Here is a 20522-nt window from a genome sequence, read left to right as displayed (position 1 = left end):
AAGTTTGATATTCATCATTGAGCATTATGAAACAGCCATTAGTACAGCAGTGAGGAAGTTACCGATAAAAAAAAAAAAAAAGTACACGTCAAGCATATGTCTTGAGAGCAATCTCCTCCGTCCTGCCCTCCACCAACTGAGGTCTGCTGTGCTTGTTCTTGAGGCGTGTAGTCCACCTCCGAAATGAATGTAGCCAGCAAGACGCAATACTCGCTTCCAGCCGAGCCTGTGTCTCCTCTAGACTCGCAATCCGATCATCGAGAAGCGTATTCTGTTCGAGTTGTTTACCAAGCTGCGCGCGGTACTGCTCTAGCTTGGCATCTCTGTCATCACGCTCTTTGATGAGATCTCGCTCTGTTGTTCTGAGCCGGTTGATCTCATCTTGACATGCTTGCATTTCCACCTTGTTCGATTCATACACCGTGGCCAGTTCTTTGATGAGGTTTTTATTTTCCTCACGGACACGTTTGAGCTTGTCCTCGCCAACCTTGAGCTTCGATTGGAGCATGGTGTTTTCCTCTTCTGCCTTGTTGCGAGCTGCCGATTCCTCTTTGTGTTGTTCAAGAAGGGCTTGCGTTTCTTGTTCTTGATCTGACAAGGCAGCTTCTGTGGTTGCCAGGCGCTGTTCACTATCGGAGATTTGATGCTCGAGATGAGTGATTTTGGTTGTCATTTCACTCGACTTGTCCCTCCACTCGTCGCTCAGCCTGGTGTTGGAATCAATCTCACGATCCAGGTTCTTTCTCAAGTCCTCGCATTCTCTCTGCTTGAATGCAAGTTCTGCTTGAAGAGTTTGGATTTCGTCTGATGAAGGATCGTCACCATCCCCGAGAAGCTCCTGGTGGTGCTGGGTGGCCGTTTTAAGCACTCCTGTCCAATGCTGGACGAACAGCCCGGCTTGGTGCGAGTGGAACTTGGGGCAGAGGCAGAGCATGGCAAGTCTCTGTAGTGTTTGGATTGTGATGGACTCGGGTTTCAGCTGGGACATGTCCTTGAGTAGAGGACGGACTTGGGAGAGGTTGGGTTCGAGAACGTCCCATCTGCATCGGGCACCGTGTTTGGTGATTCCAAGGCAACTGATCACGCCAGGCTTGCTTCGGAGATCATCGGTGATTTGCAGGAGATTTCCTGGATCCCAGAATGAAGAGGTCATGGTGGAGAATGACACACCGTTGTTTAGTAGCTAACATGTAGAGTTGAGAGAGGATGTTTGAGGAGAGAAGCTGGCAACGCCAGAAAAGTTCTAAACTAAATAATGTTCCACGGCAAGTCAGGAGCTGAAAAGCTGAATTGAAAGCTGAACCAACTGCAGAACTTGAAGCAAGGCGCAGCACAGCATGAAACTTGTCACCGAGTCCCTATTGGACCATTATCGTTGGCGCGTGTTTATGTGTGCGCCACGGCGGTTAAATCGAGGCTGCATATCAGACTGCAGATCCCAGCTGTCTTTAGCTAACCGAGCCTTTTTGGTCATAGATTGAAGTTATGTAGTTGCATTGTGTGTCCGTTGGAAACTTCGTATTGGCGAATTATGATTAATGTGCATTTTCATTAAGTTGTACTTGCCTAGGGGGCAGGAGGTTTCATCTGAGACGACGTGTCGTGTTTCATAACCAAGATATGCTATTCTACATGACTCCAAGTTATACAACGCCCAAAATCTTTAAATATATTGAAACATCTACTTCTTGCTCGGCACAGCCCCCGAGGGCCCCTCCTCATACGGCGGAGGCGCTATCTCATCGCCACTGGGAGCAACACGGTCCAACCGGACATCATCTCTTTGAATCCTCTCCTGAGAATGATGTCCTGGAAGGCCGCCGCCATTAATTTGTTTCTTTCCGCGAGCTCTCTTCCGCATGAAGAAGAAGACAAGGCCACCTCCTAAGAGGACACCGACGACTGCACCAACAACAGCGCCGGCAATGACCCCAGAACTCGGGCCTTTGGACTTGGACTCTGATTCGTCAGAGCTGTTTGTTTCTGTGGCCATTGATCCTGAACCTGCTCTCGTGCTGGCGCTTTCTGTTTGGGAAACCGCAATGCCTGTGGCTGTAACCTCTCCCTTTGCCGCGCTGCAGTAGTAGTCGAGAACAGCGTTGGCAGAAGACAAGTTATCCAGCATGTTCTTGTGGCATCGGTTCTTGATCTCCCAGGATAATGTGCTTGAAACTGCTTTCGACACTGAATCCTTGAGGCAGAGACATGAAGCCAGAGCTTGTGGGCCGCCTGGACAAAAGGTGCTCGTCTGATACATAGCTGCTATATCCACACACAGCTGCGCGCATGTTTCTAGGGATGAATACTGAGGAAGATTGGTGACGTAGTAGGACATGCCGCCTGGAGGAGGAGAAGCCGTTGGAAACGAGGTCTTTCCAGAATTCATGGCGCAGTATGCTGCGAACATGGCTTGAGCTGATTTGAGGTCGTCTTTGTTTGACGAGCAGAGCTGTCCGACTCCAGTGTTGATCATCTCGCTGACTCGGAGTGAGTTTTGGTTCTTTTCGCATACGCAGGGTGCGAGGTCAGTTGCCAAGTATGGGCAGATGGCTTCAGTCTGATATTCGTTAGTTGAAGACACTGTAGGCTTTCAAAGAGTGGCAACCTGTTGATTCACAATCCTACTCAGACGTATGGATGCACAAGGCGCCAACTCCGTCATTGCCGAGATCTCGTCGATGTACGAAGACACAGGGTGCTTTGGCTTTGGAAACTCCACTTTCCAGTCCTGATCGCAGTATGCTTTTAGGACTGTCGACGCGGAGGCTTGATCTTCGCTGGCGGTTGAACCACAGGTCACGCTAATCATTAGAGACATTGTGGTCGATACATCGTCGAATCGCTTTGTGCGGACGCATGATTGAAGATCCGTTACTGCTTCAGAGCAGTATTTACTAAAGGTTTGGTATCTGATGTTGTTGGAGATGGCGGATGCAGCGCATGGTGCCTAGGAAAGTTAGAGTAGTACAGAGAGTATGCGATGGGTGAACTTGCGAGGGAACTGTAGAGGGATAGATCAGTCACATAGACGACATCCACAGCAGAGACGAACCCAGCTGCGAGGATGAGAGCCAAGAGTGAAGGCATCTTGGCGTATGCAAGCCACATTTTGACAAACCGAATGATTGAGGTAATATTGGAAAAAGAAGGAGAGGAAACACGGGAAATCGGATCTTGGAAGGAAGAGGCCCCTGTCGTGAGGGTGGAGTTGCTAATTATCGAGGGGTTGTTGTTTATGGGTCGAATCGTGCAGATCTCATCGGTTATCGCAAGGGGATGGGTTTGAGATTCGGTATTAATTCCGCGGTTGACCCCGTTGACGCCCGGCTACTTAGGGAAAGATGCCGTTGATATTTGCCGGAGATATGTTGATATCCTATCAGATCATGTCTAGCCTGAGCACTCTTGTATCGCTCCTTGTAGCACATGTTCTCTCACAGATGTAATTGAGGCATTCAACGTTGAATGCAGCCAGCCAATGAAGATGGCCTGATTACCTGTTTCGGCCTAGTACGCGTTGGCATCGATGCTGACAGCTTGGCGCACGTCTCTCTCTATCAACTTCACCTCAAAACCATGGGATCATTTCTGTCAAAGAATCAATTTCCCGTTGCAGGGAGGGTACGTGATGTCATCGTTATACAATATGACTCTGCTAACAATCCATAGACCGTCCTCATCACGGGTGGCTCCCGTGGCCTTGGCCTCGCCGCCGCATGTCAGCTCGCAGCAAAAGGGGCCAACGTTATAATCGCAGCACGCGACGTCGCCGTCCTCAAGGACGCAGTCGATCAAATATCCCAATGTGCCCTCTCATATGATGACCAGCGCTTCCACTGGCTTCAAGCCGACGTCACCACAGCCCCCGAATGTGTCCGTGTCATCGCCGAAGCCACAACTTGGAATGACGGTAACCCACCAGATGTTGTATGGTGCTGCAGCGGGAGCGCGCATCCTAGTCTGTTTGTTGATACGCCTGTTGAGCAGTTTCAGACCATGATGGATAGCAATTACTTTTCGAGTGCGTATATGGCGCATGCGGCTTTGAATACTTGGTTGAGGCCTGCTATTGATGGGAACACCAAGACAGCTTCTCCTGAGGAGAAGAAAAGCCCACCGCTGGATCGACATATCATCTTTACTGGGTCTTTTGTTTCATTCTTTAGCTTTGCGGGATTCACGCCTTATGCTCCTTCTAAGGCTGCTATTCGCTCGCTTTCCGATTCTCTCTCTCAGAAGATGAACCTGTATGCGGGTGCACACCCTGATGAACCTCGGGTACGCGTTCATACTGTTTTCCCGGCTACTATGGAGACAAAGTCTCTGGAGGATGAGAACCGGGTCAAGACGGATGTCACCAAGTCGCTCGAAGAAGGTGACCAGATTCTTACGCCGACAGAATGTGCCCGTCATGCAATTGCAGGTTTGGAGAGCGGACAAGAGTTGGTAGCTACAAGCACTATTATCAGATTGGTAATGACAAGTGTAATGGGAGGGGCGATTCGTGGTGGATGGTTGACTGGACTTGTAAACACGATGCTATCGTGGATCGTAATGATTGTCATGGTGTTTATCCGATGGGATATGGACGTCAAGGTTAAGAAATGGGGGAAGGAGCATGGATCTGGTGGCATGTCGTCTTGATAGAGTTCTCTTGGCAAGGTTGTGTTACACGGGACGGAACCAACAGCCACGGGATGGGAGATCAGTGGAGATACAAGGGTAACTCGGGAGAAACAAACCAACATGCCGGTGCTAAGACTTCGGGTGATTGTCGCGGCGTAGCATATATGCCGGAGCGTAAGACGGACTGGGGTGTAGTACAGATACCGTGAGGAAAGATGCTGTACTTCAGTTGGACTTGATACAACAAGACCCCATCATAGTCAAGCCTTCACTTATACAAACAAACTCGATTTCAAGGCCGGCCATGGTGTTTATTCAAAGACTTCTACAAACTATCTAACAAGAAAATAATAAAGAAAAAAACTACCCCCATCACATCTCCCTTAAGCCCAGCTTAACCCTCAATCTCAACCCAGTCAATAGACTCAGTGAATCCCTTGGCCAAACCAGCACCCTCAACAAGACGAGGACCAAGCAGGAAATCCATAGGCGCAGTAGGAATATACTTCTTGTCGGTAATCTCTCCGACCTTCTTGCCGTCAAAGTAAAACGCAACGTGGTTGGCGTCGTACTCAAGGGTGGCGGTGTGGTACTCTCCGTCGTACAGGTCTACGCCCGTGTCGATCTTACGGTAGTCGTCGACACCCTCCTTGGCGCTCTCGAAGCGCAGTTGAGTGTCGGAGTATGTCTGGCCGTTGGTCGTGTAGCCAAAGTTGATTTCGTTGAACTTGCCGTTAACACCATCATCCCAAAGAGCAACGCCCCACCAGACAGGTTCCTTGGGACGCTCCGTGAGTGAGAAAGAGACGGTGAACTTTCCAGAGGTGAAGCGCTTGCCCGTGTACCGCGCCTTAGACCAGCTTCCCTCACGGTTGGGAAGGACGCCAGACTTGAGGCGGAACCGGGCCTTGCCGGTTTCGATGACGGGGCAGGTGTACTCGCAGCGCCAGTTGGCAGTGTTGAAGGTGTTGAAGTCGTCGCGGAAGCTGACGGCGCGCTCGACCAGCGAGGGGGCGGCGTCTGCGGGAGCGGCTTGGGCGCCGGCTAGCAGGAGGACTGCGGCCAGGGAACGGATGATGCTGATGCCCATGATGAAGAATGAAGTAGTTGAAGAAGATGTAGATGGTTTGTTTGTTAAAGTCTTTGAATGAAGAAACAGTTTAGCAGAGGGACTAGGCGTATTTAAGTATTTTAACCCATGACAATCCACCTGTCAGTGGCATGTCCGCTGCAACAATAGATCGAAATTAAGCAGGGCCTAGTAGATCCTTACAGGATTCCCACGAAACCGCCTCCCCTCAAGTGGCATCATGTTTTACGACTCCTCTCTTCAGCCAGTGGGGTTAGCTGAATCCTTTCAGGAATCTACCAGGGTCATGGCGAAACAAAGCGCCAGGCCTTTTTGTATTACTACTCTGGCCCTTGAATGGTTGGTTGGTGTACGAGCTCTCGGTTGATTGTCATACTATGTGCACGGATCGGCCATGTTTCGTCCTTAAATGATTTATTCCTACATATGCTTAAAGGACAATTAGCCTCAATTGTTCGTAATTCTGTCAATCAACTCCGACCTGTTGGTTTCCCGCGCGGGACGCCCGGATCATGCATGGGTTTCGGCCCAAGTCAGGATGAACAATTAAGGGGCCCTGCAAGGATGCTGACATTAATATCATTGGCTACTTTTTTCTGTTGGTCGGTTGTTAAAACATCATCCGGACGGGCCGGAACTGACGATCTGGGGCAGACGATTGAGCACTCATCTGATCTGTATTCTTCAGACTCACAGCTTGTTCATTGTTGAATAACCTCACCGCCATCAGTGGAGCTATACGCGGATAGACCGACATAGGATTCACAGCCATGTAAGGGGCAGAAAGCGATTCCTCTTGCATACCCGCTTGTAGACAAGACCACTACTCACAAGGTAAAATGTCTGGGGTTGGCATGTATGCCGGGTGACCCTGGTAGGGCTGTCGGTTCGCCTAACGAGCACATCACGCAAGGATAGGACGACGACTGGTTCAAATAGCGAGAAGGATCTGCTGCTGGGGTTTGCATACGGCCCGGTGACTTTACATGCTAATCTGGTCACCATCCCGAGAAAAAGGATTTAGTTGCATTCATCATTACGTCGTGTCATTAAATAAAAGTCATAAAACTCCTTTCCCCCTGCTGGCTAATAGTACATGACTTTCAAATCCTCCTCGTGTCACAAGGGTCGGGCTGAAGCTACTGAACTTCCTATGCCAGAGTCGGATGGTGTTGGTGCCCTCTTGTCATTCCTGTCTCCATGCTCAGCTATCGTCTGAGAGACATCGTGGCGGTTCCGGAGTGGATGGCGGCTTTGCTTCTTCTTGGGCTTGTACCGTCGGACGAATCTTGACAGAAGTGTCTCGGATGAGATGTCTGATCTGTTGTCGTCTTGATCCAGCTCGGGTGGGGGCTGGGGAACTACAGGCGGTGGAGCTGAGCGTGCTGTCGACATTTGGGGTGGTTCATGGTGTGTTTCTGCCACACTACGAGCCCGTATAGGGACTGAAGGTTTCTCTTCGTCCTTGACCTCAAAGTCAAATATCCGGAAACTTTGCGTGGTTAACGTGCTTGGTGTACTCGGCTCCACCACTGGCTCTTGTGGTGGTGTGACTGTCGTGTCTTGAGGCTCCTCCTCCTGTAGAGTATCCAACGTCTCAGGCTCAGCTTCAACTTCTCCGTGTGTCTTGCGGAACAAGGATATCGAGTTGTAGAATGTGGATGTAAACTGTCGCCGTTGCTTCATGCATCTGAGTTGCAGTGTCGTGATGGCCAGTTCTTTGAGCATGGACTAGATTTGTCAGTGAAATCCTTTGAAGGAGTCGATATTACTCACCCATGTGGTGGTAGGATCCAGCAAGACCCTCCCCTCCTGTTGCCCCTTGGCTGATAGGCCGAGCTGGTTTATGGCTTCAAGACTGGCCCATTCCTCTCCAATGGCCACGTACTCTTCCTTCTGGGCCTTTTCATCCGACTGCCTGGCTGGATAGAACTGTGGTAGGTATCCACAGTGGTAAAATTGCAGGAAGACGGGCTGCTCGTTCATAAACCACGTTTCTCCGAGTTCTAATTGGTAAGTATGCTTCTAGCCACTTATTGAGATGTTAACTTACCATTGCCCCGTACGTAGATGAGCTTGGTGTTTTGTCCTCGCATCAATGTGTGGGCGAGATCGAGACCATGGGCGTTCCATGCTGATCTGTCTCCCACAAGAGAGGCCATGATGGCCTTGCCAGGCATGCCGTGCTTCTTGATAAACTCATCACTGTTCCAAACAGCTTCTTCACGCTGCCGCACAACAGTGAGACCAAGGCACGCAATGTCAAGGTCGGGTGTCGAGGCACCAGTTTCAAAGTCGGTCTCCTCGGCGTAGGGCAGGATCACAATGTTTGGTTTTTGGAGAGGCCCCTTGATCGGTTTTGATTCTTCCTTTTCGGTTCGCGGCTGTCACGCCAGCTTGATTCATACGGAGGCTGGCCTGGTTGTCTGGGGAAGAGGAATGCTGGTGGTTGAGCCCAGGGCGGCGGCGGAACTTCCCTCGGTCCAAATCCTCCCAAGGGATGAACAGAAGGGCCACTGGTGTTGAACGATGGATGTGCGAAAGGCATCGAGTATCTATTCGGAGGCCGGTCCATGGGTGGCTTCGAAAAGGGGTTGCCTGGTGAGATACCTGCCTGAGGAGTCTCGGATCGAGTTGGTCGGATTATTCGTCTCACACTCTTTGCACCCTCGGGGCTGCTTGGAATACCCCCAGTGTTCCTGAAGAATGGAGTGGACTGGGACTTGCGAGGCTGGTTTTTGTTAGAGGCTGGTGACACAGACACCCGTGCCCCTGTGTCTTGGCTTACCTTTCGAAGGAACTCTCCCCAATCGTCGTCCTCCTTGCTCTCATACGAAGGCCGTTCACGAGTGTGTTCCTTCTCTGGTGATTTTGATTCGCTGGCCCCTTTCTCAATCTCTCTTTCGCTCAACAAAGTCCATTTCAAAAGTAGATTGTCCACCGCCTTCTCCGGCTCCTGCGGCGTTGGTCGTTCTCGTGGTGGCCTGCTCGCGTGTCGTGTCGAGTATCGAGATTCTTGTTCAGATTCTTCTGAAGTCAATCCTGTCCATCCTTCCTCCTCGGTTGAACTGTTTTCCTCTTTGGCATCTCCCGGGCTTGGCGATTGATTTTGAAAGACCAGATTGTAAAGAAACGTAGCTGCATCTCCTCGAACGCGGAAATTGTGACCGAGCTGTACGACCTTGCCGTTGGAACCCCGTCGTCTGGGTTCATCTGATGCATCGTTTTCCAAATCTGCTTCGTTGCCCTGGTCCGGAGTTTCTTCCCCTCTTCCTCATCGGCATCGCTCACTGTGGCCTTCTTTGGAATACGGGTGCTGTGATCTGGCGTTGGTTTTGGACTTCGTGCATCGACATAATCTGTTTCCTCTCTTTCGGTGTCTGATACAGACTTGCGAGAGGATCGGCGTCGTTCTGGAGGCGAAGATGGGTTTCGAGCTCCAGTCGTTGGTGCGCCAGAACGGTCGAAAAGATCCTCTGGCCATACATGTCCTGGTATCTCGGAACGGCGAACAGGACTTGGTAGTCGTTTGCTGGTCCGAAATGGAGGGCTGGGAGCCCTCTGTCGTGAAATCCTAGTGTATCTGTTGTCGTGTTCTAGTGAAACCTGACCAGCTTGAATAAGACTCTCTGCTTGTATCCTGAACCTGTTTTCGGGCCGTTCGTGGGCTGAAGAGTGTCTGCTAGGGATAGGGACATATCAGACAAAGTGAGTTGCGGATGCAACCTGTGGTTAAACGTACGTAGTTGTGGACTTGACAAGGATGGCTGCAGACAATATGGATGTCTGCAGAGTTACTGTGACTCGGTGCTTTTCGATATCAGAGAGGATACCGGCGGCTTTCATCCACCGCAGCCTTTCGAAAATGGTTTCGTTAGATATCATTGTGGAAATTTCGTCTTGAGTCGACGTGATGTTTGCGACGACGGCCTCGACGCCCTGGAGGAATGACGGCTTCGCGCAAGACGCGCCGGTAGCGAGGACATCGTGCAGATGCTCCAGAGTCGAGGCCAGACTCGACATCTCGATGGCGACCGACTGTATCTCCCTGGGCGCATGGCGAACTGTCCTGACGAGGCGGAACAACGTGTTTGCAAGCGCGGCGCCTGCGGTGGCGATCCCTGCGACGCTCGCTAGGACGGACAAGGGATCCATCGCTGCAGCTGGGAAGCTGACCTCAGCCTTTCGTCGGGGTCATGTATGGGGGAAGGCAGACGCAGTTGGCGAGCAGAGGTTTGGGGGGACAGACAGCTGTGAGGTTGGCGAAAAAAGGCAAGAGGGGTTTATTTGAATCGATCGACCCATGGCCCAATTGAACTGGCTGGAGTTTGCCTTACGGCGGCCTTGGTTGTGGGCTGGGCCGGGCTGGGCAGTGCTGTACCGGCCACCCCTGCTTCTGTGGGTGCATATCCAGGCTCCGCAGTGCAGCCCAACGTGGCCTGGCGCCCAGTGGGAGGCGATGCCACACCTGCCGTCGAGTCTCTGGCCTCGTTACGGCAGACGCTGGCCTGTCGGCGGCCCGCTGCGATGCGCTGCGCTATGCTGGGTTCTGCTGCGAGGTGGTGACACAGAGGCGACTTGTCTCGAGAAATGGCGAGGCTGAGGTGACTTGGGATGAGTGATTGGAGAAGGGATTCTCGAGGGGGTTGGCCCTCCAAGAGGGAGGTCCACTATGGGTGTGTGGACTGACAGGAAATGCATTTAACGAATAGCTTGGCTTAAAAGGGCCAGACTCTTCCATCCCATCCCATCCCATCGAGAAAAGAGGGAGTGTCGGGTGCACCTGCCAGCTCCCCCATCCATCCTTTTTCCTCCACTGTGATGAAATTTTTAGCGACGAGGCCACCACCGAGCGGGTCATTAACCATTGGCATCAAACCTTTCGCCTCGTCTACCAGGAAGATATTCCCATTTGACGCTTCGAGATGGCTATTTAATTCCTCTTCAAGGCGTGCTTCCCTTCAATCGACACTGAACTAGCCACGGAGCAAAATGGTCTCTGCGCGCTTTGATGGAATCCACCAGAAGGCCTCTGTCACCTGCATCGGTATGTCGCATTCATCACACACCAGAGACACACAACCACCAACACAGCCTGCCTTTCATCATCGCTGTGAATATTTTATTCAGTCATGATCAAGGTGATACTCCCCAACCCCCAGACAAAACTCTATATGTCTGCGACCCCGGTAAATAATGTGCGTCATCGGCTTTCGATTGAGTCAGTGATGTAAGAGGTGGATTCAAGGTCCGGGGTCAACCTGGACTGTATCTGAAGCTTGGAATAACCGCGCTGTTCTCTACTCTCACCCGACGGTGAGTCAAGTCAAGATTTGGGTGTCACCTCGCGCGCTAAAACATGACCTGTTTCTGTCTTGTTCTCGACCAACTCGCTCACGGGACTCTTGCATCGTGAGATGGCCTCATTCACTCGACTTGAACTCGGCGCACATCTATCCGACACCGAGATTTTTTCGTCTTATTGCAATTACTGAGGATTGCCAAGACGGCTCAAACAGGCGCCCACCAGCAGGGGAATACGACAATCCAAGCACAGCTGAAATTGAGCTGCACCTGTTTGAACTCGCCATTCGTTTCTTTCCTGACATCCAGGCCTTGAATACGATTCCGGGTCCACCGACGACTGCATTATCCAGATATTCACGAATCCACGATCGCGCACTCTCCTTTCCTCTCGTCACAGTGGAGGGTTCTCTCCCCCACTGGTTGGCACCACGTAACCCTGCATACGACCAGGGATGGGGGTTCCAGGGTTGTGCCCCAAGGGGTACAGAATTTTTCACTGCATCTCAGCGAGACCTCTGTCCTCACAGGAACCGAACCGAGATCGACGTCTGCGGCACCGATGCAACCTCTTTATCTCTTTGTCATGTTAATCCGTGCCGAGATTCTCTGGCCCTGGTGGTGAGATTTTGTAGAATGTTGTTGATTTGGTAGGATCATTTGGGCGTGAAGTCTGCGATGCACGGCGTTCAAGAGCGCTTAAGCCAATTCTATTTGCCGTGATATCACCTTTCACGCACATTCATGGCACGTAGCGTGCTTGTTCATTTGAAGCCTCTTGCAGCACCTCCATGTACACTGCACGCGTGTTGTTATGGTTGCATGCCCGCGATTTGACAGCTCGAGATGCGAACAAGGCGTATGCATAAGCGATTCCAAGGATAAGCCCATCAAGTTCCATATGGCACAAGAGCTCGTCATGTAGAAGCTTTCTGGTTCACGCTTTTGATAGCACGTGCTTTATGTCAACTCGAGTTAGTGAGCTGTCATCTTCCACGCTACTGCACACTGCCGTGGTCGTGCAGTTACTGATAATGAAGGTGGCGCTCCGAGGGTTCAGCACGTCTCACGGGCTTCTGCGTGGCCTTGCTCGAGGCGGGCGTCGAGGTCGACACAAGATAGTCCAGGGTCGACTTTCTACAAAACCCCCAATGGCGTATTCGGTGGCGCAATCAGCCCCTGTCCTAGAATATCTGGAGGCCGTGTCTATGACCTGGCTAACGGGGTATCCAAGAGATTTGATACTCGATGACAACATCAACCAGGCACATGATGCACCAATAATAGAGCCCAGAGGAAAACCGAAAAGTGGGTTAACAACCAGTGCGGCATGTACATTAATGAATGAACGTCCTGATAGCATCCTTCAATAACACCAGGGGTATTATCGGTAGTGACAGTTATCTGAATGAACCGAAGCCCTTTAGACTCTGACTCTGACCGAGAAGTCGACCTTCCTGCCTTCGACAATAACATGAACATCAATCTCAATCTCTAAGCTTGCTTTAGATCCTCAGTTTCATCCTTATCATCCACCCCATCTGCCCCTAGGCCCCAGGTCCCCAACCACTTCCACAACCTCAACGCACCACTGAGTTCAAGGCTCTCCCGGGTCCACACCGCCATCCAGGCGTTGGTTTCAAACCCAGTTGTCTTCAAAGACCGTGACCTGCCCGTTTCCACTCCACTTGATGGCGTAGATAACATTGAGCCTCTGTCTGGCCTGGGGCTGGCCACGGTGGACGGAGAAATGAAGGGGGCTAGCTCAAACGACCCAGGTAAGGAATCAGGCTTAGAGAAGTTGGTCTTGTAGCCAGTCACCCCGAACGAGGAGCGATACAGAAGATTGCCCTGTTCTCGGAACTAGAGGTGGATGATCTATACGACGTTGGACTTCGACTCCATCGGGGAATAGGCATCAACACACTTACTCGTTGTCTGTCTGTCTTCTGGCTCAATTATCCCATCAAGGGCTGTGCTTCAATTCTACAGGAAAAACACAATATCAACGCATCATAGCATCATATCCCAATACTACCACAGTGGCCCTTTTTTTTTTTTTTTTTTTGCATTCTTACTCCTTATCAAGAAGGAAAGTGTCTCACAGAGTTGGGATGCCGGGAAGTCCAGCAAAGAACACATTATTAAACTAAATATAGGAATTGAGCTCATTAAATCAATCTCCTGAATTGACTACGGCAGTAAACGGGGCCAGTCCGGCCCTTCATGTCGCTGGGAAGTTGGCCAAGCCCACCCTTCTGGCTTTCCCTGCATCGATAAGCACATCGCCGTCATGAAGCCCATCGCTGCTTAGTTGACCTGTAAGATGAGGGTCCAAGTTTGATACTGAGAGTGATCCTAACGCGCTGTAGCCGCTGGTCCAAATGCTTAGAAGTTTGATAAATCTTCTTGCTGAGCGGTATTTAAATTGATAGTGCTAAGGTCATCGCTGTCATGATTGAACTTGGAGTTCCATATGAACTCAAGTTGTTCAAGCACGACGATGTCAAGAAACCACCCTTTACCGACCTTGATTCCAACGGTCGAGTTCCAGGTATACGCTATATGGCATTGGATTTCGCAAGCCCATCAACGATGGATAGATATAACGGACAGGATCTTGGGTCATGGCCGGCGACTCTGTTGCCATTCAAGAACACATGATGACCGCCTGATTTCCTACGTCGAATTGACCATCTGTGGCTCCCTTCCGACAAAGTCAGCCAAAAGGTGCTCAGTTGACAGCCTGACAAGTGATTCCCGTCAGCCTGCAGAAGGCGGAACAATTATCGGACCAGGCTTTTAACCCCACGTGATTGGGTACATATGCCTCCTTTGCCGTTGGGGTGCCAACAAGGACTTCCATAACACGGCATCTACAACATCGCATCAAGGCTTTCGCGCGAAGCGAAACTGCGTAGTTTAAGACGTACAAAATATTTTGATAATCGCATCAGGATTTGAGGAAATGCCCATCACGGAACTGTCATGCTTTGTATGTGGCGCTCCCATTGAACAGTCCAACTATCTACCAGGATGGATGGGTCGGTTCAGGGCCTGTGGGTTGATCAGCAACTAGACCATTCAAGCTTTAACTAACCAAGACACCTAGTATACACAGTTCTTGAAAACTGGAATGCCGCACGTATCTCCGGCGTTGGGGAACGGCATCAATTCGAAGATGTTATTCCCCTTGACCAGTCAGTTGATGTCGACTTGTCCGAGACCACCATGGACAATGGCTTAGTGCAGATCGATCTTATGAGGTCAAAATTTGGCGAGAAATACCCTCCAGATCCGCCATCGATACCGCAACCGCTCTGGGGATTTCCCCTTCATGACCCATGTTGGAACCTTTTATGCACAACAGACGCCCGGTTCCAGGAGCCACGCGCTGTCCAGGCTCTTTTCGATCTTTGCATGTCGCATCCAACGCAGAATGGTGTGCTGAATTGGGGCCACAACTATGATGGCCTGGTTAAGTATGATGTGGATATCGTGAAGCTGCTTCCCGGAGAGGAGGCGAGACTGTACGAACCAGAGCGAGGAGGTACGTTTCAGGAATACAATCCGATGGATATTCCTATGACTATTACAGGCACGCGTGGCGGACCGTATACTTGGGCGGAGGGTGGTTTTTCCAAGGATCGCAATACTGACAAAGGATTCATATCCCGCACCTCGATGAAGAATGACCCATTCGGCCGCTTACCTCCCGAACTCCTTCTCGACATCCTTACCCGTTCAGACTCGAGAAGCGTTGCGAATCTTAGGCTTGCTTCCAGAGCCATGGCCAATCTTGGACTCCCAGAGATGTTTTGGTTTTCAAGGTTCTGGCCCGGTCAGGAATTCGACTACATTTTCGCACAGCCTGCTTTTCGAGCTGCAGTTCCCCTATGGATTAATTTTTACGACCGAGCTCAGCAGTTGCGGAATCACCCAGCATTCAAGAACAGGCGGCGAATATGGAATCTGGCCTGCCAACTTAGGGACTGGGTCATCTTGAGACTCGAGTCGCCGGTTTGCCACGGGTCCTTCTGCAAGTCCTTTTTCCATCCCGACGGGGCAAACGAAGATAAAGAATGGCACACGGCAGAATCCCGGGTTTATCCAGGCACCTCCATCTTCTCTGTAGGTTGTCGGTCACTGAATGATGCAACAGTCACCATCTCGGATCAAATATCTGAGGTCTGGGCGTCACTGATAATACTCAACGGGAAGAGGTATGTTTCTGGCCTGCGAATTTCCCAAGCAGACGCGAAATCCGTTCAGCTTGGATATCGTCACCCTAAGCACGAGGTCGCCTTTACTTGGGATTCGCCTTTGGAGCCGTCTGACCCCTTTGTGGGGTTTCATGTGGCAATAGACAATCAAGGTATCCGTGGGCTTTGTATGATATCAGCCCAGGGAGTTTCATCACGCTGGAATGGAGATCATGAGGGTGTCCCGAAAAAGTCCATTACGTGCAATGGCCAAGTGCAGGCTGTCAAAGGAGGGTTTGATGTGAGTTTCTCTCTATCCACTGGAGACCATTATTGACAAGGCAGGCTCTGAAAATGATATCAATAGCTGTGCACAGTCTTCAGAAGGGCATGGAGCAGAGCAAGACTGTGTCGGGGGAGTCTGCCCTCTGGTACCCTGAGCTCCCAGACCCTACATTACAGCTCATGCCCGTACAAAGCCAGCGCCTTCCCCGCCTGATGGGTCATATGCCCTATTCGATATGTCTATTTGGGGGGAACGACGGCAGACTCCTTCCATATCTCACAGAAATTGCCGTCTGGATCGTCGACCGTTCTGATCTCGGTATACACGCCGACAACTTTCACATCTGGGCCCTCGAGTTTCACTACAGCAGCCAGGAAGAAAGCCTCAAACCCTTCATTCTTGGCCAAGTCCCAGAAGCAGATCCAGGCACAGGTACCTATAAGTGTTGTCGCTACCAAGTTTCCATCGACTCTCCCAATGGGGAGAGAATAAATGGCGTCGACACCTTGTTTCAGGACCCTTTCTTTCCATTCGGCTTGACTGTAAGTGTATATTGACCATTGGACGTTGAAGAGGCAATCAATGACAAAGATAGTTCCATACAAACTATGGAAGAAGCATGCAGATCCCACCAAACTTTGGCTCGGTTATATCAGAGGACGACATTTCCACCAACAGGCTACGACCAACCGAGGGAACGATTGTTGGGTTCTCTGGGGTACTAGTAAGTTGAACTTTGGATCAATGCAACAGAGCATGGCTAATCTCTTGTTTCTTTCAGAAACATGGCGTTGCTTTCCAGCACTTAGGTGTGGCCTGCATTCCATCGTGAGGGAGCATGGAGCAGAAAGAAAAGGGGGACGAGGAAAGGATTCAAAACCAGACGACCCAAGGTCCTTTGCCGTTAGGTCTTGTTGCATGGCGTCATTCTCGTCTTGTCAGACAATGGATGTTACCGGGCGGGACATCAAGGTTCCCGTCTGGGAGATGGAGAAAGTAGGCAGTATGATAACGATTGATGGTGACATTTCTCGGGAATCTGTGAGCTGGTGAGGGCTTCACAAACGCACACACACGCACAATTTCTAGATGTCGGTAATTAATATTTCGAGGAATTATAACTCACCATGCCTCAATTGTTATCCTCGAAGATGACCTGATGCTTGCAGAGTCGCTCGCCTCCGAAATCTGACGACGGGAGGCAACTCGGCCAAGATGGTTCAACGACATGGCGTTTAACACGACGAGCGGCTCTGCATCTTTCACAGACGTGCATGAGGCCCCAAACTCCTTTAGTGCTAGATTAAGCCCACAGTTCCTTTGTGCTTGCAGAGAGCAGCCAATCGCTGAGGTGAAGTTGTCATCAAGGGTCCTGCAGCCGGGTAGCGTCACCCTGATGGCCTGGGGACAACCACCCTGATGAGTTTTTGGACTCGACGTGTTGTACGGGCTTCATATCGTTGTTTGGAGAGATAAGATAGCAGATGCGAGAGGCGAGTTTGGGGGCAGCTACGATGGGAAAATTGGTGAATGCGTGGGCACCTTGATGGGCACGACTCAACAGCAAGAGGTGCGGCGAAGAGGCATCTCATATTTAGCCAGAGAACAATTCAATCTTCTCTTCTTCACCTCTTTTCCACCAACAACAGCAATCTCGTTGTGATCTTTTCCCAAGAACACATTCTCTCGTCGTCAAAATGGCCAAGAATCGCGTCAAGAAGAGCTCCAAGAGCAAGAGCGCAAAGAAGTCCGGCATTCCTCCCAAGGCTTTGCCTGTGACACTTCTCTCTGGTTTTCTTGTATGTCTCTCTTCTCGTACTTCGATCGGTTTTTCTTCCCTGACTGTGTTTTAGGGCTCTGGAAAGACGACTCTCCTCCAGCACATCCTCCGTAGCGAGCATGGTCTTCGCATCGCCGTCGTCGTGAACGACATTGGAGCGTGAGCTTCCCTCATCCCTGTCCATCATGTGTTTGACTGACAATCTGCAGCATCAACGTCGACGCCTCCCTCATCAAGAAGACCCACCACCTCTCCAAGACCCAAGAAAAGGTCATCGCCCTCCAGAACGGATGCATCTGCTGCACCCTCCGCGGCGACTTGCTCGAGGAGCTTGTCCGTCTTGCCCAGCTGCAGGAGTTTGACTACATCATCATCGAGAGCAGTGGTATCAGTGAGCCTGAGCAGGTTGCTGAGACGTTTGACTCTAGGCTTGCTGAGCAGATGGATGCTATGGGGTCGCTGGAGGGTGCTCCTGGGTTGGATGATGACATGCTCAAAGTTCTTCGACAGCTGTAAGTTCCCCTGTTTCGTTACTTGGATTGATCTGACTCTTTTGTAGCAAGGCTGCTGGAGGCCTAGAGAAGTTTGCTCGACTTGACACTACCGTCACAGTCATTGATGCCTTCACCATGCTGCACGACTTTGACACAGAGGATCTTCTCTCGTCTCGTCGCGATGATGTGACCCCCGAGGATGAGCGAACTGTCTCGGACCTCATGGTCGATCAGATCGAGTTTGCCGATGTCATCATCCTCAACAAGGTCGACATGGTAAGTTGCACCTGTCCTCTCACCATCCACGTCTACTAACCCATCTCAGATCGACGCCAAGACCAAGCCTTGCCTGCTCGACCTCATCGGCAAGCTCAACCACCGCGCCAAGATCCTCGAATCCAGCTACGGCAAAGTCGACGTCAAGCAGATCGTCAACACAGGCATGTTCAACCTCCAAGTCGCCCAGTCCGGCTACGGCTGGCTCCAGGACCTCCATGACATGACAGTCCGAGAGGTCAACGGCCGCAACGTTCTCACGCCTAAGCCCGAGACGGAGGAGTACTCTGTTCGCAGCTGCATCTACACTCGTCGTCGGCCTTTTCATCCTAGACGTCTTTGGGCGCTGGTGTATGACAAGTTTATCTTGCAGTTGGAACATCCTGAGGAGGGTGATGAGGAAGACGATGAGGAGGATGAAGAAGATCTTGAGATGCTTGACTATCAAGATGCAGAGAATGATGAGGTTGTTGACGCTGATCAAGACGCTGAAGACTCTTCCTCCTCCAAGGGCAAGCGCTCTATCCCCTCCTCTCCCCAGAGTTCCCACTCGACTGTTCAAACAGTCCCCTCCGTCGATGGCCCCTCCAAGAAGCAGAAGCTCGATGAGGATGATGCCATGCTCGACTCTGAGGAACTCTTCACACCCGAAAACCCCGTCATCCTCGCCAACAAGCGCAAGCATTCCATCTTTGCTCGTCTCTTCCGCTCCAAGGGAGAATTCTTCCTTGCTACTCGACCTCAGCGTGCTGGAGAGTGGTCTCAGGCGGGTGCCATGCTCACACTGACTGGCGGCCGCCCTTGGTTCTGTACTCTTCCTCCCGAGGAGTACACTACTGGTGATGAAGAGGTTGATAGCCTTGTTCAGCATGACATCAAGAAGGGTGGCGAGTGGGGAGACCGTCGTCAGGAGCTCGTCTTCATCGGCGAGAACCTGAACCACAAGGGCCTTGAGAAACTCCTGGATGAGTGTCTCCTGACTGATGAGGAGCACAGCAAATGGGAAGCCGTGATGCGCAACGACAAGCTGAACGACGAGAAGAAACGTGAGGCCCTGGAGGACCTGTTTGAGGATGGCTTCCCTGACTGGCCCGAGGATGACGAAGACGATGAGGATCATGAGGGACATGACCACCCTCACCCTCATGGACTTCGGTCGATCAAGAAGCATCTGCAGGAAGTGGACTAAGTGGGGTGGACAATCAAGAAAAGTTACGCATGTCATGACTCTGGTTTCCCGGCGTTTAGTCTAGACCAATCACATCGACCTGGCCCTTTTGGCCAAGCCTCACTCCCATGCCTCTATCCCATGCATGTAACAGTACATCGTCTCTTTAATTCCCTCGCTACGCCCTCGTAAACGCCCTCGATGTTCCCAGATTCAGTTCCCCATCATGGCAAACACCGCATCAACAGACTCCCTCCCCAAAAACCCAAGAACCTCCCTATCCTCCCCCATAGAAACACTCCCCATTGCCCACCCCCTAACCAAACCCCTCGCATACCACACTGCCAGATGCTTGTTGAACTTGTGTATCTTGGCCGTGCAAGCCCGGCTCATTTCGCTCTTGAGGACCCCCAGCCAGTCGCCGACTTCCCAGCGAATGTCTGTTCGCTCCATGGGGCAGAAGAGGTCTTCAACTTGGTCGTTTGGGTTGCAGGGCGGTTCGTCGATGCAGAAGCCTGCTTCTAGTTGGGCTGGTCTGCTACGGTATGTTGCGACTAGGAAGACGGGGGTGGTGCATGCGTGTGAGTCGGCGCAGGACTTGGAGGTGCTGTGATTCGCCGGTTTGCCTGTCAAGGTTATGCTCTAATCATATTATTTATCAGTAGGAGGTATATAATCTTACCGCAGATATTGCCAACACTGACAAACTCGCGAACGACAAAGTCCATGGCCGGTTTCGGGAGCTCATCCTCAAAGTTCCCCGTCCACTCTTTAAACACAGCATCAAGAAACCCCTCCATAGTATCCCTTGTCGACATGAGCGTGGCATTCGGATCAGTCGCCGCACCGCAGGCGTGCAGTATCTCAAAGCATCGCTTCAACTCCAGCTCGTCGAGGTGGTCGGCCGTGGTGATGGTGCGTGGGCCTCGGATCAAGGGATTACCGAGTTGCAGAGCGGCAAAGAGACGGTCGCGGGATCGTTTGGTCGAGCGAGGAGCTGGAGAGGGACTGCGGCTGCTGACGAGGATCGATCCTCCGGGGGTGCTGGGTTGTTCTCTCTTGATGGGCCGGCTAGATGAAGAAGGCTGGTGGTCCATGGTGGTGATGACAGAGTCGGGAGGCGATGCACGAGTTGAAGTGCGAGAGCACAACTACCTCTTGATGCGGCGGGTGTTGATGACCAAGGAGGATTCGACTTCATCGTGATGACGGTGCTTGGAGAGCGCTTGGTTGAAAGAAGGGCGAGTTATTGCTGTGAATCACCGTCAAGCGCCGTGCTGAGGGATTTGCAGAGGC

At 51.4% G+C, this 20522-nt stretch overlaps 7 protein-coding genes across 7 annotated transcripts; 3 read left to right on the top strand and 4 right to left on the bottom strand.

Annotated features, from left to right (window-relative positions):
* Positions 1 to 88: 88 nt before the first annotated feature.
* On the bottom strand, positions 89 to 1153 carry MRS44_002179 (uncharacterized protein; the record flags this gene model as incomplete). Its single annotated transcript, XM_065622721.1, has 1 exon — positions 89 to 1153. The coding sequence occupies one exon, from the start codon at positions 1151 to 1153 to the stop codon at positions 89 to 91; it is 1065 nt and encodes a 354-aa protein (XP_065478793.1).
* A 528-nt stretch (positions 1154 to 1681) lies between these two features.
* Positions 1682 to 3087, bottom strand: MRS44_002178 (uncharacterized protein; the record flags this gene model as incomplete). Its single annotated transcript, XM_065622720.1, has 3 exons — positions 1682 to 2580; positions 2632 to 2947; positions 3025 to 3087. The coding sequence occupies 3 exons, from the start codon at positions 3085 to 3087 to the stop codon at positions 1682 to 1684; spliced, it is 1278 nt and encodes a 425-aa protein (XP_065478792.1).
* Positions 3088 to 3576: 489 nt separating this feature from the next.
* On the top strand, positions 3577 to 4644 carry MRS44_002177 (uncharacterized protein; the record flags this gene model as incomplete). The annotated part of the gene is made up of 2 exons (XM_046271503.1): positions 3577 to 3621; positions 3670 to 4644. 2 exons carry the CDS (start codon positions 3577 to 3579, stop codon positions 4642 to 4644), a joined length of 1020 nt encoding a protein of 339 aa, XP_046126746.1.
* Positions 4645 to 5020: 376 nt separating this feature from the next.
* MRS44_002176 (uncharacterized protein) lies at positions 5021 to 5716 on the bottom strand (the record flags this gene model as incomplete). The annotated part of the gene is made up of 1 exon (XM_046277452.2): positions 5021 to 5716. One exon carries the CDS (start codon positions 5714 to 5716, stop codon positions 5021 to 5023), a length of 696 nt encoding a protein of 231 aa, XP_046126745.1.
* Positions 5717 to 6835: 1119 nt separating this feature from the next.
* MRS44_002175 (uncharacterized protein) lies at positions 6836 to 10584 on the bottom strand (the record flags this gene model as incomplete). The annotated part of the gene is made up of 9 exons (XM_065622719.1): positions 6836 to 7447; positions 7493 to 7722; positions 7770 to 8100; positions 8373 to 8447; positions 8505 to 8963; positions 9008 to 9395; positions 9459 to 9898; positions 10054 to 10386; positions 10450 to 10584. The coding sequence occupies 9 exons, from the start codon at positions 10582 to 10584 to the stop codon at positions 6836 to 6838; spliced, it is 3003 nt and encodes a 1000-aa protein (XP_065478791.1).
* A 2890-nt stretch (positions 10585 to 13474) lies between these two features.
* MRS44_002174 (uncharacterized protein) lies at positions 13475 to 16340 on the top strand (the record flags this gene model as incomplete). The annotated part of the gene is made up of 7 exons (XM_065622718.1): positions 13475 to 13574; positions 13978 to 14079; positions 14133 to 14570; positions 14619 to 15523; positions 15607 to 16050; positions 16104 to 16232; positions 16290 to 16340. 7 exons carry the CDS (start codon positions 13475 to 13477, stop codon positions 16338 to 16340), a joined length of 2169 nt encoding a protein of 722 aa, XP_065478790.1.
* Positions 16341 to 17205: 865 nt separating this feature from the next.
* Positions 17206 to 19247, top strand: MRS44_002173 (uncharacterized protein; the record flags this gene model as incomplete). The annotated part of the gene is made up of 5 exons (XM_046273051.2): positions 17206 to 17307; positions 17362 to 17447; positions 17498 to 17800; positions 17848 to 18058; positions 18108 to 19247. 5 exons carry the CDS (start codon positions 17206 to 17208, stop codon positions 19245 to 19247), a joined length of 1842 nt encoding a protein of 613 aa, XP_046126742.1.
* Positions 19248 to 20522: the final 1275 nt, after the last annotated feature.

The sequence above is a fragment of the Fusarium solani genome (assembly GCF_023522795.1).
Source record: "Fusarium solani strain SB1 chromosome Unknown bctg00000001, whole genome shotgun sequence".
Lineage (NCBI taxonomy): Eukaryota > Fungi > Ascomycota > Sordariomycetes > Hypocreales > Nectriaceae > Fusarium > Fusarium solani.
Note: the sequence above shows the minus strand (reverse complement) of the source record. Positions and strands in the feature narration are given on the sequence as shown.